The sequence below is a fragment of the Vanacampus margaritifer genome, chromosome 13 (genome assembly GCF_051991255.1).
Source record: "Vanacampus margaritifer isolate UIUO_Vmar chromosome 13, RoL_Vmar_1.0, whole genome shotgun sequence".
NCBI classification, from domain to species: Eukaryota; Metazoa; Chordata; class Actinopteri; order Syngnathiformes; family Syngnathidae; genus Vanacampus; species Vanacampus margaritifer.
This window is the reverse complement of record NC_135444.1, coordinates 16,406,915-16,426,250: the sequence shown is the minus strand read 5'-3', so window position 1 is coordinate 16,426,250 and position 19,336 is coordinate 16,406,915. Positions and strand designations below refer to the sequence as shown.

Below are 19,336 nucleotides of genomic sequence, written 5' to 3'. Positions count from 1 at the left end.
GTCACCAAACAAAGACGGGAAGTCGATTAGACTCATATCCTATGCCTGTTGACGAGAAGTAGCCGTTGTTCTTAAAAATGTTGAGTAGCTCGTCACAATAATAAAAGATTGAGAATCCACTTAAACATTTGCTTTTACCTGAATAAAGCTAATATAAACTACGTTTAAATGCTGTATGCATTTTAGGAAAAATCCCATTAATACTACTTCTGCTATAAAAAAAGAAAATAATTTCCTGTGCATTTTAACTATTTTTTATTTTATTTTAGTAGATGTGTCATATGTTTACACTTGAGTTCATACCCAATGCGAAACAGAGTTGATTGGCATTCCGCATAAATAACAGATTCATCATGTATGACTTGTGTTGATCAAGTAGGCTTTTTGTAAACAGAATTATTCACAATTTCATTAATTTGTTTTTTTTTCTGTTTAACGCATCGTATCCCCTCTTTTCCTTTGGTTTTTCTTTCTGAAATGCGCTATGTTGCCACATGAGGTCGCCAAAGCTCTACGACTGAGTTGAGTAAGCATGCTTTGTACTGTAACATACGTGAGCACAAAGAAGAAGAAGAAGAAAAAAAACAAGTAGGAGCGAGTCCCAGCAAGCCTTTGCAAAGTGAATTTTACAGCCGCGCATACTACCTGGTGTGAAGAAAGCAAATAAGTGTCATATGCACTTCGTCATCCCAGCTCGATGGAGACCACCTCATCGTAGGATTGAAGGCGTACGTGGGGTCAGCCAGAGTGCGGCACACCTGTAAAAGTGACAGCCGACACCTGCCTGCCGGGTGCAGGCCCCATTTTGACCATCGATCTTCTTGTCAAAGTTCTCACACGCGCAGCTGGAAATCCAACTGGCAACCCTTTATTGAAAGACACGTTCAACTTTCACCTCACTTCATGGGGTATGCACTGTGACATGTACAAGAGCTCCTAAACTTAACATTTAATTGGGATATGATGTGTTTAAGACGTTACAAAAGTCTACACCCCCCTGTTCAAATGGTTAATTCATTAAAAAATATATATATATATATATAGCTACTCATGGCTGTGTTCAGAATTACGTTCAAAAACGTATGTGGGAATCAGCAAACACCTGCCGCCATTTTGTTTTTCTTGCTTTTACAGTAGACGCCTGAAAATCCTCTGAAGACCATTCCACAAAAAAATTATTTAAATTCCCAAAACATTATGTAATCTACCCTAAAATATAAATAAAAATGTATTCGATCATTATTACTGAAACCCTTAAGTGGGAAAAATTTAATTTTTTTTTTCAACAGTATTTAACATTGACATTAAATCTAAATATGAGGAAATGAATCAGTGCATACATTCGAATGTTTTTTTTTTTTAACTGTCTTTTATTCAAAAATCTCAGTATTTGATATGTAATACAGGTTATCTTGTCATACAATTTGGAACATTTACAGCAACTAAAAAAATCTTAATTTTTCTTGATTTATTTTTTTGATTGCTTCATGAATCAAAATAGCTTATGAACTGTACAATCAAATCTCCAAGCGGGTGGAAGGGAAGTGAAGTCATCTCTGAGTGTCCTGGTGCAAGATCGTTAGAAAAAAAAAAACAGTGATCAGGGAGTCGTGGTGGCACTTTTGTCCTTAATGATAATGAATCTGAATGTGTCTATTAGTTAAGGCTAATCTGTGAATCCAAGAATTTTTTTTGGCATCGACAGTTAGCACCTCTGTGTCAGCCGACCATTACTTGAAAATGGCAGATTCTGTGCCCGGCCTCGCTGACAGATCATGGGCGAAGAAACCCGACCTGGGGGCGGGATTATGTAAATTAGCCCTGTTTTTACGTCACAATCCGGCAACGTTCAGAACAGCTCAAAATAAATTCACTTTGTTGTGTAATTTTTTTTTTTTTGTATACAAGCAATTAAAATTTCCATTTGGCTCTGAATGATAAAAAGCCAAATTGAAGCGATTGGACCGTAACAACATATATGGGCAGGCGGGGGAAAAAAAAAAATCACGATACGACCTCTAGCTACAAATAAATACCACAAATAAAACACAATATCTTAAAGTTGGATGTAATTACAAAAAAACAACATAAATACTTGATTCTTATTTGTTGTTGTTGTTCTAGTGATTATAAAGGCAGTACGGTGAGTAAGAAAGATGCTAAGGCGATATAAGTTGGAAAACAAACACATACACACATACTGTATATACACACACAAACTCATGTTGCTTCTTTTAGGGCATCTCTCTTCACTTTCCATTCGCTCGCATATTCACAAATAATATACAAAGTAGACGAGGGTATGGCTTCACTCCGGTATTTCTGTGGAGGGCAAAAAAAAACGGGACAGTGAGTGGGGGGGGGGAGCTAAATTTCGTTTTAGGAAATAAACGGCAAGCCTTCATGCGTACCATCGTTCGGGACTGGTCTTTGTGTCCGCCGTGGGGATTTGGGTGTCGGCGGGCAGGGGAACTTTCGGCGCCGTGTCCGGGTGGGCTCGGGGGACGTGGAACGTGGGGTCCCGCGCCTCGGCATCGGCCAGGAAAGGCTCAGAGTCGGCGTCGTAATCGTAAGAGTAGTAGGACACGTCGGCCATGGAACCCGGCTCCTCCTCACCTGGACGCATCACACAAAAATAAGTCAAATATCAGATATGAATGTTGGGAATGTTTTAAAGGTTGCAGGTTCAATTTCTGCAATTAACTCATTCACTGCCATTGACGGCTATAGACGTCGAAAATTCATTTGAACTATTTCAATTAGTTTACATTTTTTTCCACTTTTGTTAACAAGAGTATGAAAACCTATTTAAAAAAAAAAATTGCACATTTACAACAGATTTGTGATTAATCGTTAATTACTATGGAAGTCATGCTATTAATTACAAATTTAAAAATAGCGCCTGACGCCTCTAATTGTTAATAATCTTAATAAAAAAAAAGATTATTAAAAAAAATGTCTAGGTTTTCATACTCTTGTTAACAAAAGTGTGTGTGTGTGTGTGGGGGGGGGGGGTAAAACTAATAGAAATAGTTAAAATTTATTTTTGACGTTTATAGGCGTCAATGGCAGTGAATGAGTTAAAAACAAATTGTTGTGACAGAATTTATTTTGGGACCCCAAAGTGACATTTCAGGGGTGTGGACTCCAATTGGAGGATTTTATTGTGATTTTTATGGGAGAGTGCGAAAACATTCCTGTGCAGCTTTTGTGCTATGAAGACGTTAGACTTGGGAGCCAACAAGTCGCCGCACGTTACACACGCAAATATTCACCTTATCATCCGCACACGTATCTGCAGTGTGTCACATCCAGTAAAAGGTGTTTTTTTTTTTTTTTTTTTTTGTTGCCTTGCGTGCCAAAATTAACACAACAGCCCGCCAGGAATGCGCTGGAAACTACAGCAGATGCAAACGTAATAATCGAGTTTGTCCATCATCAGATTGTGGACATGACGCGACGAATGTATAACATGCGCGCATACGCAACCTGCATAAACGAAGTCAATTGCCTTCAATTCATTTTTTTTCTCCTCCTCCAAAAAGAGGAAAAAATGCCTTTTGCTCTGTTCTTAACTCATTCACTGCCATTGACGTCAAAAATTCATTTGAACTTTTTCTATTGGTTTAACATTTTTTCCCACTTTTGTTAACAAGAGTATGAAAACCTAAAAAAAAAATTGTACATTTGGAACAGATATAAAATTTGTGATTAATCAAGAGTTAACTAGTGAAGTCATGCGATTAATTATGAGTAAAAAACTGAATAATCACCTGACGCCCCTAATTTTTAACAATCTTTTCATTTTTTCAAAAAAAGAAAAGATTATTAAAAAAAATAGGGGCATCATTTTTTCGTAATTAATCGCATCACAATTGATCACAAATTTTATATATCTATTCTAAATGTACAATATTTTTTTCCTAGGTTTTCATACTCTTAACAAAAGTGGGGACAAATGCTAAACTAATAGAAATAGTTCAAATGAATTTTTGACATCTATAGCCGTCAATGGCAGTGAATGAGTTAAAACTACTAAACTTCTAAAAATAGCTCACCAGTGATCAGACACTAACTTACTAAGAATTAAAACACAAAAAGATTAACATGTATTTATTTAAACTTAACTTGCAAGTTTATTGTGTACCAAATTCTATATTTTGTTTAAAAAGTGGATCGGAAAATGAGTGAATGAAATGAATGATTGTTTTTAAAAAAAATTTTTAAAGTGATTTTACAGCTGTAATATATTCTTCTTAAGTATTTTATTCATGATATTTAAAGGCGAAGTCAACCCCCCAAAATTTGTTGACAATATTCTGGTTAATATTGCGTTAGTGGAATACGAGTTCAGCAGTAAAATCCAGCAGTTTTTGTCAATATCAGAAGACGGCCATTTTGCCACTTGCTGTTGAGTGAAAATGACATCATAGTTGCTCAGTCTCTGGTAACAACCAATCACAGCTCATCTTCAGAAAACAACTGAGCTGTGATTGGTCGTTGCCTGAGCCCTTGAGCAACATTGATATCGTCTGAAGTGGCAAAATGGCCGAAGCCTGAGATGGATAAAAAAATCGGCTGGATTTTGCTTCATAACTCATATTCCACAAATGTAATCAGAATGTCATGTTTAGACTAGTGAGATCACATGATCATATTATGTGACACTAGTTCGCTTACCAATTCTTGTCAAAAACAAACAAACACTTTCCATCACTTTATGGAACAAAATAAACACATAAGGACACTCGTACATGAATTTCTAGGGCCCACAACTGATGCTTAGTCACTTAGCATGCAGGCTAACGTTAGCTTGTTAACAGCTAGCTGTTTATCTAAGCTAATACCACCCAGCAGGCCAGGCTCCACCTTTTAAAGACACACTTAGTATTGTTGTATTATATTGTAAAATAATTTTTTTTAAATCAAATTATTCATGCTAATCAGTAAGAATACTTGGTTTTGATGTTGGTCACCTCCAACCACGTGTTTCTATTATTACTTGTCAGGATAACCACTTTCCTTTTGCCACATAAACAAAACTATATTCAGATATAATTGTCAAGAAATGTTTAAGATTGACTTCTTTAAAGTTGAAATACCTAAGGTTTATTCTTGGCGAAGTTACCTGTGTGTATCGGCACTGACGGTTGCTCAGTCTCCTGGCTCGCTATTGGCTGCTTGTCCTCTGCCTTGGTCTCCACTTGAAAGACAAAAAACAGGACGTCACACACATTTGGTCGAAAGCCTCGATTTCCTTGTCGGCCGTCACCACAAAAGTCTCATTGTTGCGTCATGTGCGGTAAATGCTAACCAGAAGCTTGTTGTGCGCCCCGCCGAGCAACACGTTTTGGCAAAACAATGAGGGCCACTGATGGAGGCCTGCGTTCAGATTGTTCCAAAAATAGCCCGGCTGAGAGGTGGGCGGCATGATCATAAGTGGATCCTCTCCTCAAAACGGGCTAATGACCTTTAACGCGCATGAGTGTACACAAACAAACACCCAAACAAAAAGAGCAAAATATTGTTTATCAATGTTTGTGGCAGCTGAAATTGTTTCTTCCCTCTTCAAAGTCTCGTTTGCCGCGCTGGTGAAGGCTCCTTTTGTTGTTGGGCTGCGCGTCGGAAAAGGAATGTGGCGAGGATTTCAAAGGCTCGGACAAAAGCAGTCTGTCATTTTGCGCGGGGTCAGAAAAGGAGGAGGGGGGTTAAGCGTGTGCGAGCATGAGTCGAGTTGTGATCTGAGAAAGACTGCACTAAAAAAAAAAAAATGAAAATCAAAAAATCAGCTCAACATCTGAACAGCTGTTTCCACAACCGAGATCAGTGCGCACACACCAATAAGAATTGACACACTTGAACACGCGCGCACAACAAACGGGCCATGAGCTAGCGCACGCTTGACAAATAGTACACTTACTACATAAAAACCGTAGCTAGCTTCGCTAGCTTAGCCTAAATCAGTCGTTAAATACTTTACAACCACAGAACGAAGTTGTTTTTAATCAACGTGTAGTTAGTTAAAATATAATAACTGAAAACACAACAAAGCAAAATGCTAGCAAAACACGAGCAGCGTCTTAGCCTTTACGAAATGAAGAGGCTACATAACTAGCATTCACCTAACGCTAATGCTAACCAACCTACACTAACAACAATGTTTCTGCTTGTCATTGCTTTAGTCACATTAGCTGCCTTTATTGGGTTTGTTCTCAACAATAATACCACCAGACTTTCTAATGACAATATTGCTAGCATGACAAAAACGGACCCTTACAAATTAAAGTTTAATTTGTGGACTTTTTTTTGAAAATTTTGTCCATAAACCAATTTGTTTGTGAGCTGGTTGCTAGAGCAGTCAGAAAATTTAAAATAAAATATTGCTAGCAGTTTTAAAAAGGGCAAACTCTCCCTTTAATTGTGAATAAACCGTCTGTAACATGTATCTAGGGATGTTTAATAGCATAGTATGAGTACTCTTGGTTAGTCACCGATACCAAGTACCGATACCGCTAGTATTTTTGATACATGATATAGATTTTCTTTTGGGAAAGAAAGACCTATACATCACAATATAGCATAACATTTGTTGTTGCATTTTCTGTTCTTCTCATTTCTAGTCCCTGATCATAAAAACACCCAAAAGAAAGCGACCAATGCCTTAAAATATCGGTAAGGTATCATACCTGGTATCAGTACTCGCCCATCCCTGATTCCCTCCCTTTTGCTTAAAAAAACGGACACGACGACATTCTTACTGTGAGGACACTGTGACGCAGGGACCTGCTTGATGCGGGTTCCATTGCGGCAGGCATACGCCTCCATCTGACACTGGTTCTGGTAGATCTGTCCGTCGGACCCGCAGACGGGATCCCCGTCATAGCCGCAGTCCCGGTAGCACGTGCAGCGTTCAAACGGCTCCTCCTCCAGGCAGCCGAACACGCTGTTGCACTGGTTTGCCTGCACAAAACCTGCAGAAATCTTATTATAAAAGACGGACGGGCAAGGTGGCGGCTACCGTCTCACCTGTCCAGTGATTGGACGAACTCTCCACCTCGTTGCAAGTGGGGCCGTCGCACAGCTCCCGGGCCAGCGGGCTGCTCTCGCTGACGTTGTAGAAGCGGGTGGCCTCGAAGGCTGTAAATCAACCATGCTTTTTTTAAAAAAAAATTTTTTATCATTTGAGTTATGGTCGCCCTCAGGCAATAAATCTTAGCCAGGGGTCAAAGGTCATCACCTCCCAATTGCATTTCATTCAGTACAGTTTGCCTTTTGAGTACATTTCATTTAACATAACAATATACAGTACGTATAGCAACAGTAGACTCACTTTGAAGAAAAAAAAACAACAACTCATAAATCAGGGTGACTCGGGATATGCATGGGAGGCGCACCTGGTTCGTAGTAGTCGTAGATCTTGACCGGAACAGGCGCCGTCTTGCCCACAATATATTCCCTGACAGCCTGGAAGGCCACACACGTCATGCACTGGCTGGGGATCTGACATGAAAAGCGGGTGACAAACACACAGGATTGACATTATATCACATTTATTTCTGTTTTAATTCAGTACATATTTGAAATTATAGTGTGAATTTTGTACAGTTGGCAACTTGCCACACTGCTGCTCTTATTGATATCAATACTGTAGTTTAAAAACACCCCCCCCCCCCAAAAAATATTGAAAATAATATAAATAATGTTCTATGCAGCCCCACTAGTCTAAATACGGTATTGGTTAATATTGCGTTAGTGGAATATGAGTTAAGCAGTAAAATCCGGCAGATTTGATCAATATCAGAAGGCGGCCATTTTGCCACATGCTGCTGAGTGAAAATGACATCACAGATTCAGAAAACATTTGCGCTGTGACAGGTCGTAAAATTTGTGATTAATTGTAGTGAAGTCATGCGATTAATTATGATTAAAAAATTTTATCCCCTAACTTTGAATAATATTTTTTTTCTTAAAGAAAAGATCATTCAAAATTGAAAAAATAATAATTAAAATTACTTTTTTTTTTTAAAGAACAAAAGATTATTAAAAATTAGGGGCGTCAGGCGATTACATTTTTTCGTAATTAATCGCATGACGTCACTAGTCAACTCATGATTAATCACAAATTTTATATCTGTTCTAAATGTACTTTTTTTTTTTTTTTAGGTTTTCATACTCTTGTTAACAAAAGTGGAAAAAACTAATAGAAATAGTTCAAATGAATTTTTGACGTCTATAGCCGTCAATGGCAGCGAATGAGTTAAAAACATCTTAATCTCGAGTGTCTTTTCTTATGGACCGACGACACCCACCTCATCGAAGTAGAACAACACTTTCCTGCCGTTGAGCTCGTACCTCTTCAAACCCACACGCTTGTCCATCAGCAACTGTTGAGGGCGACACAAAGAAGCAGACCTCAATAACTGTACTCAAGGGAATAATATTGAGGATTCATTGGCATAGTTTCCTGCGGGAGACATTTAAAAATATTAACATTTAGCATCCCGGCTGCTTCCACGGCACTAACGAGAGTAGTCAGCACCACAGTGGCCTGGACAGCTCCAGCTCAGCCCTAATTAACACTGGATTAAAATGATCTACCCGTATGTAACATGCAAGGAAAATGATGTTTACATAAATTCTCCACAAGTCGAAACGTGCCGAACCCTCGTTGTGCAGCGTACGCAATAATCAAAGTCCATATGGCCCTCGTTTTAAATCTGCTCGGCATATGAACCATATGCACTCACGACAAAATGGAGAATACGTCAACACACACCATTGGATTTGACCCTTTTTACAATTTTGAAATTTAGTTCTCAAACATTTTTACCTGGTTAAATAAAGGTAAAAAAAAAAAAAAAAGATTTTCAAGTGATGGGTTTTTATGGTATTCACACAAGGCCAAATTTAGAGTTGAGGACTTTAAGTGTAGTACCTCGTTGTGCCACAACAAGCAGGGCAGCACTGAGGCCTACTAGGAGACATGAAGCATAAGAAGAGGCAGAAAAGGTCCCAAACTAAACATGCGCCTGGGAGCATTTTTGTATGCTCTGTTTGTGTTGCTGCTTAGCGTGTGTTTCAGTAGCAGTTGTACTGTATGAACGTTTAGCACTATAATTTCCCTTTAGCCCGTTATGGCATTTCACATTATTATGTTAGCATTAAGATAGCAGACTTTAGTGCTGGTTGAATATTTTGATGTGTTTGAAAATGTGTTTGGTTATGGAGGAGTGAAACTATTATTATTATTATTTTTAATCCGGTCTGTCTATAACAGTGGTTCCCAACCCCATTCATCATTGTTTGATTTATTCAACTTTGGAACTTCATTTCATTAATCTCTTGAACTTTTTGGAAATAAAAGGATATTACTTAAAAAAATAAAATAAAAAAAATTATTAAAATATAGATTTGTGCACACAAACATGATCACCATTCATTGTTTTCCTTTGGGGTCATGGTAAAGATCTGTTCTCAAAAATAAACAACTCTCTTAATTTTAAATAAAGTTTTGAAATGATTGACAGCTGATGCTAGCTGGCGTATGACAAGTAATCGTCGAATCATTCTGCTCTGGGGAAACTCGGGTTTTTTAGGACAATGAAGTTGAATAACATTTATTTTATGAACTTTTACAGAAGTATATGCATAATTTAGTAATTATTTTTAAAGCATTTTTGCACGGATGCTGTGTTTTAAGTATTATTTTTAAAATCCCACGTACCCCTATTTGAGAAACACTTATCTGTGAAAGCAAAATTATTTGCAATAAATTATAATGCAAACCTACATATAGAGGCCGTACATAAATGGAATAAACAGTCTAAAAGCAAATACATTCTAAGTTGAATTGGAGTTAAGATTATGCCAGGGTACTTTCAACCTAAAAAGTTTGAGACCCTTTGATGTATGTATGTGTAATTTTCCCCACCCTCTCAAGACTTTCGACATCAGCTCGGAAACCGGAGATCATGGGGACCTCGATGACGGCCATGTTAGAGGAGCCGGAATGAAGCCACCTGGAGACACAAATGAGGTCAGCTGATGGATCGGGAAAAAAATGGGCATGTGTATGAGATCCGCGGCGACGGCGGTGGTGGACTTCCCACCTGGCGCAGACTTCCAAAGAGATGTGAAGGTCCATTTTGTCCTGGTGGGCCGACGGATCGTCGTCGTCGATCGGTGCCCGACGCTTGCGGTTGAGCTCCGAGCGGTTGTCGGCGCGGCTGCGGGGGCGCGAGGCGGCGTGGCGGGAGGATGAGGAGGAGGAGGAGGAGGAAGACGGGAGAGGTGGCTGCGGGTGGCGGCCCGGGAAAGCCTCTTTGAGGTCCACCTTGAGCTGGAATGCCGGCTTGGATATGGGGTCGGGGACGTTGTACGAAACGTCAATCTGGGAAGTGCATGGATACGATCAGGATGCGTGGTTAGCTTTGCTTTTAATGTTTTCCCCCCAATATTTTGTTTGCTTACTCAACCCCCGTTTTTTTTGTGGAAAACTTTACATTTATCAGCTTTTTTGAAGAATTATTATTATTGATCTCTATTGCATTTAACCCTGGAGAACCCACGGGGTCAAATTTGGCCCCTATAAATTCTGCTCTTCAAATAACAAAGACCTTTTTTTTTTTTTTTTATAAATTTAACTTCAAAAGTCCAGAGTGCCACTTCTGACCCCTGCGTGGGGCCATCTAGTGGATGAATATTGCACTTACATGAGCCAGAGTGGTGGTGATAAGATGGCTAAAATGCAACAAATAAAAATAAAAATATATTGTTCAATGTAGCTGTGTATTTGATTGATTATTTTCTTAAATTCTAAATAGTTTACTGACAGTTTTTGTTATTCAGATTTTTCGAAATGATACCCCTCTAAATCCCAAAGGGGCAAATTTCGCCCTAATCCTAAATTAGGGAATAAAGGGTTAAAATTGAAAAAACATATATTTTGGTGTTCAGTGAACTTGTAGCAGTCATTTAATGTATAATTCATAATTTTCCAAAGAAGAAAAGGGTTCTTGGGTTCTCCAGGGTTAAATGGGCATCAATTATGTACGCGGATTTTCGCTATTCACGGACGGGATTGATACACACAGAAATGCGCATGCATGCATTGCATACACACACACACACACACACACACACACACACACACACACACACACATGTACACAGGCACGCTTACGCAAACGCACACACAGCCATTGATTTGCTTTCCCTGCTGTTGTACGCATGTCATTAGAAGCCAGGTGCTGCTGCCCGGAGCTGTTCTTGAGTTGTTTACAGCAATGAAAAACAGAAACTAGAGACGGCCTGAGGAATGAATGTTTGGTAGGCAATACTTGCACAACACCCCCGGAACGAACATGTTTGACATACTTTTAAGAGACAAAACAACTACTTAAATTCGAGTGATCGGAGGACAAAAAAAAAAAAAAAAAAGGACGATTAAATCGCTTAAAAGAGCTTTTTGTTTGTCCTGTGTCAAGGCAGGAAGTAATCAGCATCCTGTCCTGGGGAGCGCAGGACATAAAACCAGCAATTCCCTAAACTCTACCAGATTACTCCAATTGCCGGTGGTTCGTTTGTACGCGAAAAGGAGCAACGAAAAGCTGTGGGCCGCCAGCTAAATCTGAGCCGATGAGGTAATAAGCACGTGCGGTAAGTGAAAAAAGTGTGTTTGTTTGTGCGAGTTACCTGCATGAGGCAGCAGCCTTCCCCTTTGGCGCTCACAAAAAGGCCTGTAGGAATGCTGGGAATCTGAGCCCCAAAAAAAGTCAACAAGGGAGATGTGAGTCATCATTTAACAAGCTTTTAAGCATTTATTGATTAATGTAGTCTTGTTGATTTCTATTGCAAGGCGGCAGTTGGAAATTAATAATGCAGCTTCACATGGCATGTGTGGATTTCTTTAAATTGATGGATTATTTTTTATTGGGGTTTATTTATTGTCACGTCATGAATAATAGGTGAGAGGCGAGATCACACTAAATTGTCATTCTCGGGTGAAAATCACGACTTTTTTGGATATATATATATAATATTAATTACACTCCACAATTACAACATCAGCATAATCATAAACAAAAATAAAAGATTAATAATACTAATTTGGAGTTGTGTAAATGTATATAATATAATATAATATAATATCTAATATATATAATGTATATTGCTCCTTTTTTAAAATTTTAAAATTACTAATTCAATAAGTCTGGTTTGGTCCAAAAGGAACTTGCATAATTACAGCGTTTCAAAGAAATCTATTTGTCTTAATATTTTTTACGTTTAAGCATTTTCTTGTTTTGTACCAAAAAACAAATGATTGACCTAGTTGTGATTTCAATTATTACCAAATTAATCGTGATTAATATTTTCTTCATAATCAAGCAGCCCTAATCTATATGTTGTTGTTTTTGAAGTTGCCTAACTCTTATTCAAAGATCTTGGAGCCATGAGTAATGCAATAAAACACTGAACTGACTAAATCCATAAAAGCATTACAGTGGTCCGTTTCTTACAAAACAAGCTTATTCAAATAGATCAAATCTATTCTCACTTGTTATTGCCCAAAAAAATAAAAAAATAAATCCAGACTTCAATCTTGAGGCAACATAATGCCACACAGTCTCTGTAGAATGAACGAAGAGGTGGAGTTTTACAACACTTCTCGAACTGTTAAGCATTTAAGATATTTAATTGCTTTATTCCCAATTTGTTTTTAACACTTTAAATTGGTTCATAAAGCTTAAAAGTAGCAGATATGGGGGATCGATTTCTGTAAAAAAAAAAAAAAAAGAAAAGAAAAGGAAATTGACCATATTTGGACATATGAGGTATCTGCCCGACTGTGTGCGACTGAGCAAGACTTTTTTCCTATAGATTATTTCTAGTGGTACTGTTTATTTGTATTTGTATTGATGTGGTTACCTTGGCGCTCTGAAGGAGTTTCTTGTTGTCCTTGTTGAGTTCAAAGGTCTCCTGGAAGTCCAGGTTGGTGGAGGCCAACGAGATGGTGAGGTTGACCCCCGCAACGTAGGACAAGATGGCGTACTCGGACAACGCTTGCAGTGCGACACACGTGTCCTGGCGCACGGGGGGGGGGGGAGGAAAAAGTGAGTCGACGATCACGCTGGCGGAGAGACATGTCATCAGCTCAAATTTAAACTATGCGTGGGTGTCTTGAGATGAAAGTTGAATTCCTTGGTGAGTGCAACCTGGCCACCAGGTGGCAGTATAACACAGACATATATACATTACATTAGCAATGACTAAACACATGCTATTTTTTAGCCTGTCAATTGTGTTTCCCCATTATGTGTTAGCATTAAGCTAACAAAAAGAAATTCAAACTCAAGTCCACCTGTGTAGAAGAGAAGCCGCCAAGGGCGTTGCGCTGCTGCGAGAGCCATTTGACCACGGGCAGGGCTGATGCCACGTCCCCGAGGAGGGTGTAGGTGAGAAGCCCGTATGCCGTCATCTCCACCTCTGCCGACACCACTGGGAACAGACGCTCGGCACTTAGAAAGGCCTGTGTGTGCGTAGTGGATATGAAGCGGACCGGTTGGTCTACCAGATTGGGAAAGGCCGTCGCTGAAGCCCATGAAAGTGTCTTTGTCCGTCATTGTGCTTCCAATCAGGCTCCAGTGTGTGAGTCCATCTGCCATGACAAATATTCAAATTTTATATATTTTTTAAATTTTTTTATGGTGGAGAACACATTAAATCGGATATTATTTCTCATTGCGACGACGGTGACGGCACCTTGCATGATGGCCATGTGGTTGAGGCGGCGCAGGGCGAGGGGTGCAAAGGGGCTGCGGAGCAGAGTCAAGGCGTAAGCGCACAGGGCGGTGGTGTAAGGGTCGTCAGCCGAGTAGGTGTTGGTCTCAAGGAAGTCCTTGGCTTTGGTTACTGCCACTTTCTCTTCCTGGAACGCAAAACACATGAGACAAGCATAACATGTTTAATTATATGGAAAGGTAGTCGTTTGTCTGCATCGACATTGAATTTAAGAATGTGGTTCTGATAAAACTGCTCTTTGCTAATCCACATAGGAACATTATTCATATTCACCAGTTTATAGTTTCTTTTTCAGTGATTCAAGTGTATCTTGGAAAATTATCCAATTCCGCCTAATTGATCACAACTGCCCAAAATGACCGCCTTACTATATTGGGTTTTGAGGTAATAGTTTTTATTGAACCATAAAAACATGGTGCGATTGTCAAGGAAGTATGGAAAGAGAGGAAACGGACGATATCAAAATATCTATCTATCGATCCATTTTAATTTACACCTAGGTGTCTGCCAGCTGAACATTGTGTAAACATGATTCCGCTCCACATCATCATCCATCAAGTGAACATAAATGTCCCACGTGGACACTCAAATCTTCACTTTGGGCGCGGCTATCGAATGAACTTTCCCCCCCCCCCTCAGGCAACAAGTTGAACGTCGGCTTTCATCTTTGGCAGATGTGATCTTCCCTCTAATCTAAGAGATGACAAGCCCCCACAACTCGTCTTTTCATAAAGTCAAATTGGAAGGCGATGGATGTTTTGCTTTGATGTGAAGGATTTTTCTATTGAAATTTCTGGCATTTTTTTATCGGTTGTAAAAAAATCAAGGGAGAGGTCAGGATGGTTGAATCCAAAGGAAGGCCAATGCGTTCAACAATGTGCAATTGGAGAGAAAAGGTTGATGGTGGAACACATCCCATTTCGCTGCGATTTTGTTATTACATTGCAAAGCTCCACTTTAACTCATTCAACTGCCATTGACGCCTGCATACGTCAAAAGTTCAGTGGAACTATTTTTTATTAGTTTAACATTTTTATCCACTTTTGTTAACAAGAGTATGAAAACCTCGAATTTTTTAATTGTATTTTTAGAACAGATATAAAATGTGAGTTAACTAGTGAAGTCATGCGATTAATTACGATGACAAATTTTAATCGCTTGACGGCCCTAATTTTTAATTATCTTTTTTTTTTTTTTTTATCTTTTTATTTAAGGAAAAGATTATCTTAAAATATATATATTTTTGTTTTTAAAGAAAAGATTATTAAAAATTAGGTGTGTCAGGTGATAAAAACTTTAATTGTAATTAATCGCATGACTTCATTAGTTAACTCACAATTAATCACACATTTTATATCTATTCTAAATATGCAATAAAAAAAATTCTAGGTTTTCATACTCTTGTTAACAAAAGTGGGAAAAAAATGTTAAACTAATAGAAATAGTTCAAATTAATTTTTGACATATATAGGCGTCAATGGCAGTGAATGAGTTAACATTCTTCGGGGCATTTATCTTCCTCATAAAAACATACAAATATTTTTTGTAACCACAGCACTTGATTGCTGTTTTAATAATACTAATAATTCATATTTGTGGGAAAACATGTCAAAACCTGGCATTTGAACAGGGGTGTGTAGACTTATGCTATCAACTGTAGGTTGCTTGTGATGCCAATGTGGTGCAGAGGACCACTGAAGTGTAAAAGCCAAATCAAGGCAAGTAGCGAAGAGCGCAGGCAAAAAGCAGAATTGATTCGCGAGGAATGTAAATTGTCCTTCGCGAGACCTAAACGTCTCCACGCGTTATTCGTCGATGTTTTGACGCGGTGAAAAAACGTTATCAGATTTGCAGCGCTGACTTGAGGCATAACAAATGCGAGTGGGCTGCCTGCCAGCACATCCTTCCTTCCAGCTATCAGCCATTCCGCAGTGTGCTCCCACAGCTGGTGGGACGACACCTCTTGTTGCCCTTGAAATGAAATGAAATCCGTAAAATCAGCACTACTTCCGATGGCGCAAACAGGAAAAGTGTTTTTGTTTTTACAAGGCTTGTAAAAGACATTAAACTGGGTTTCGACCTCCAAATTAATGGAAAGAAGGTGATTGTGGCAATACTTTAGTGGAAGTGCAATAAAAGGACTAACAATTGATTAATTGATTGTTGTGAATTCTTTGAATTGTGTGAACGTGCATTACTTAGCTGCTACCACTAGAGGCGCTGTTGATACACTTTCATAAGACAGCGTATTAGGGCCATGTTTACCGGTAAGTTTTTTTTCCCCCAGAGAGAGGGGGGGGGGGAGGTAATATTCAGAGAAAAAACTTGCAAATTTGCCACTAAAAAACTCGCAAATTTGCGAGTTTATAAAGTGGCAAATTTGCGACTTTTCTAAAGCGGCAAATTTGCGAGAAAAAAACTCAGAAACTTATAAGAAATACACGTAGTGTACTACTCAGATGTTTGTGCAAATACTTTTCAGTCAGTTTTAGACAGAAGATTAGACAGAAAAGCGCTATATAAATCCGATGCATTATTATTATTATTATGCTTGAAGCATTTAGTACGGCCAGCAGCAAAGACGCCTCGCTTTGCGAAAGTCCACACCCTGAGGGTCAAACATTTAAGTTAATTTGTTAAAATGTATATATACTTGTACGTTTATATTTCCTGAATTATTATTTACACATTCATACTTTTTTTTTTTTGTACAAGTAGTTCAGTTGATGTGTCGAATCTGCTGCTCTCCGTCATTCACTTGCATTTACCTGAAGTATGCTAGCTTCTGATTGGTTAGTGTCAGTCAGCTGATCAGGAAGTGTTGTTGCTCTAGCTGCGGTGAATGACGAGTAAAGTTGAAATTAAGAATGAATCCGTCTCCATCCTGCCTTTTCATTTTATAAACAGTGTCCCATTAACCACCAACAAATCATCACATGATTAGACTATAGCTACGCGTATTCGTTGTCAGTTTCTGGGTTTTTTTTCTCGCAAATTTGCCACTTTATAAAGCTGCAAATTTGCGAGTTTTTTCTCTGAATATGACCCCCACTCTGGAAAAAAACCAAAACATAAATACGTACGTGGCCCTAATACGCCGTCATACTTTCAACTAGTTTGCGACACTGGAAAAAAATACGGTAAAGAAAAAAATCCTAATATGGGTGTGTTTTGGGAACATGGAAGGAAGCACATGAAGTTCAGAAAATTCAATATATCAAAAAAACATTATAATTGATGGGTAATTTTCCAGTCAACGTGCTTACGTCAGTTGATATCCCCGTCTCCAAAAGTGCTGCCACCACATAGGCCGTCAGAGAGATCTTCCCGTGGATTCCACCCTGTAGATGGAAGACAAAAACATTATTTATTTTATTTTGCAGCACAGCTAGACCCTGCAAAAAGATGGGGTTTACTATAACTGAGGCTTCATAGAAGATGATTGTTTACTTCCTGGATTGACAACGTAATCAGACGTGAAAAATCTGTGCATCGGGATTCATTTGCTCCCAAAAATGTATAAATACGTTCTATTTTAAATGTTTTAAGTGTCCCAAAGACATATTTATACGTTTTTATGTTGTTGTTTTTTTTTTGTGCTAGAGCATACAGAAGGCTTTGATGCAGCCGCTCAACTGCAGAGCACGGTTGAGGAAATGGTACTTATTCCAAAACCGGCCAGCGGGTGGCAGCAGAGTATAAGAGATCAACCAAGGCCATGTTGAAAAAAGCTAATTTACCCACAGTTCTATACAGATTTGTGACTAATGATGAAACTTAACTATATTCTAATGCTAATTGCTGCAAAAAGGAAACAGATAGAAATGTACTTTTTTTTTCCTGATGAAAGAAGAGACTCTAATCTTTCTTTTGGTAGGTCCAATCTTTTTATAGCAACAGAACACAATATTCTGTGGGCCTTGCAAAATCAGTTAAAATCCAGTAAAACAGCCGGGAGTGAAGGGGCTTGCTTCAGTGAAAATGGCTGGGAGTGAATGAGTAAAAAAAAAGAAGGAAAAAAAAGCGCCTTTCCTGTTTCTTCCCGCTACGTAATTGCAATGACTCTCTGAACCCGGTGAACCTTCAACGGACCCATCCATCTACCTGCAAGTCTTTATTGAGAATCCGCCCCATGGCCGGGAAGGAGCCGTCGTCTCGCTGGTGCCTGATGAGCCACGACTTGGCCGCTCGCAGCTCCTCGGGGTCAATGAAGATGAAACCCCGCGATTGGGCGAACGACTTCAGCACGAACGCTGTCAACCTGGAGGAAGCGCAGACGGGGCGGGGGAGGTAAACGGGGGTCGGGAAGGCAGGAGAGGTATCAAAGATCTTTGAAAAAATGGTGCTGGCAAATCCCACAAAAATGTTCAGCTGTCAAACTACAAGAGCTTGAAGGCAAACACTTTGGCGGCCAAGTGTGAAGTTTATCCAAGTCATCACATTCTTTCAATCTGTCAGCGGAAGGAGGTATGCAAAAATGGATGTTATGAAAACAAAAAACAAAAACAAAAATGAAATGTTGCTATTAGCCTAAACAGAATCAAGTAGTAGTCTTCCTTATACGAGGATAAGCTCTCCCCACGTCCACATGATAACATTCCCCACTCGGCTTTTATCTTTGACAACACCCATGCATGGTCTTCAAAAAGCCATCATATTCACGCTTTGAAGTGTGCAATTGGCTATGAGAGTGGATTTGGATGTGGAGAGCGAGAAAACAGGGGAACTATGAGAGCTACTGCATAGCCAAAACACAAGAACGCGATGCTTCCTATCTTCCCAAACAAAGTCGTGTATTTACACTTTTCCAAAACGTACCTCAGGGCAAAAACAAGTCGGAAACCTGGGATGCATTTTTGTTGTTTATGTCCCCATCTCTATCTATGTGTCTTGTTATGGCCAGCTGTGAGTCTCATCCAACTAGTTACATGTGGGCACCATCTCTGTCAACAAATATTCCGTCCAGTCGTGCAATCATCATCATGGATCATTGTGCTTTTTTATTAGCTTTTTATGCCATTTTAGGACAAATAAATACCAAAATTCTGTCTGGAGCATTGTGATGAAGGAAACAGTGTGATAGTAATAGTAGCCTAATGTTCTGAGGGCCCAAGAGCTAGTTAGAGCTGCACCATAACAGACAAATATGCAACATTCAATACTTTGAGATTGATTTTCTTCTTTGTTTCGTATTCAGTTATAATAATGATTTTTATTTTCCATGCTTCGTTTTCTGAAACATTTTTAGATTTTCTGTCAATTTTATGGACATGTTAGGGAGGGTCATTTTCTGCCCCGCTTCTTTCTTTTTGGGACAGCTCATGGCTACTTTTTGACATTTTTTCCTGTTTTTTTTGCTATCGATTCGTGACATTTTGGCAATTTTGTGGACATTTTAAGGATTTCTTCTTTTTATAATTTAATTTTTGGGGACATTTTATGGTTAATTTTTGAACATTTTCTGTCCTGCCTTTTCCTAAATCAATTTTCTGACTTTATTTAGGGCAATTTTGTGGACATTTTAAGGTAATTTTAA

At 38.9% G+C, this 19,336-nt stretch overlaps 1 protein-coding gene across 1 annotated transcript in view; it reads right to left on the bottom strand.

The window, feature by feature from the left end:
- Nucleotides 1-1,359: 1,359 nt before the first annotated feature.
- Nucleotides 1,360-19,336, bottom strand: part of cpamd8 (C3 and PZP like alpha-2-macroglobulin domain containing 8) — a 44,607-nt gene continuing 26,630 nt past the window's right edge. Inside the window, exons 29-44 of the mRNA XM_077584769.1 lie at nt 17,905-18,061; nt 17,067-17,141; nt 13,762-13,927; nt 13,571-13,657; nt 13,361-13,497; nt 12,928-13,083; nt 11,695-11,757; nt 10,110-10,390; nt 9,932-10,019; nt 8,310-8,384; nt 7,395-7,500; nt 7,027-7,137; nt 6,759-6,971; nt 5,129-5,203; nt 2,412-2,616; nt 1,360-2,322 (exon numbers count right to left, since the gene is read on the bottom strand). Coding sequence (XP_077440895.1) covers nt 2,322; nt 2,412-2,616; nt 5,129-5,203; nt 6,759-6,971; nt 7,027-7,137; nt 7,395-7,500; nt 8,310-8,384; nt 9,932-10,019; nt 10,110-10,390; nt 11,695-11,757; nt 12,928-13,083; nt 13,361-13,497; nt 13,571-13,657; nt 13,762-13,927; nt 17,067-17,141; nt 17,905-18,061 — 1,996 coding nt within the window. The 3' untranslated portion in view covers nt 1,360-2,321. The remainder of the gene's footprint in view (nt 2,323-2,411; nt 2,617-5,128; nt 5,204-6,758; nt 6,972-7,026; nt 7,138-7,394; nt 7,501-8,309; nt 8,385-9,931; nt 10,020-10,109; nt 10,391-11,694; nt 11,758-12,927; nt 13,084-13,360; nt 13,498-13,570; nt 13,658-13,761; nt 13,928-17,066; nt 17,142-17,904; nt 18,062-19,336) is intronic.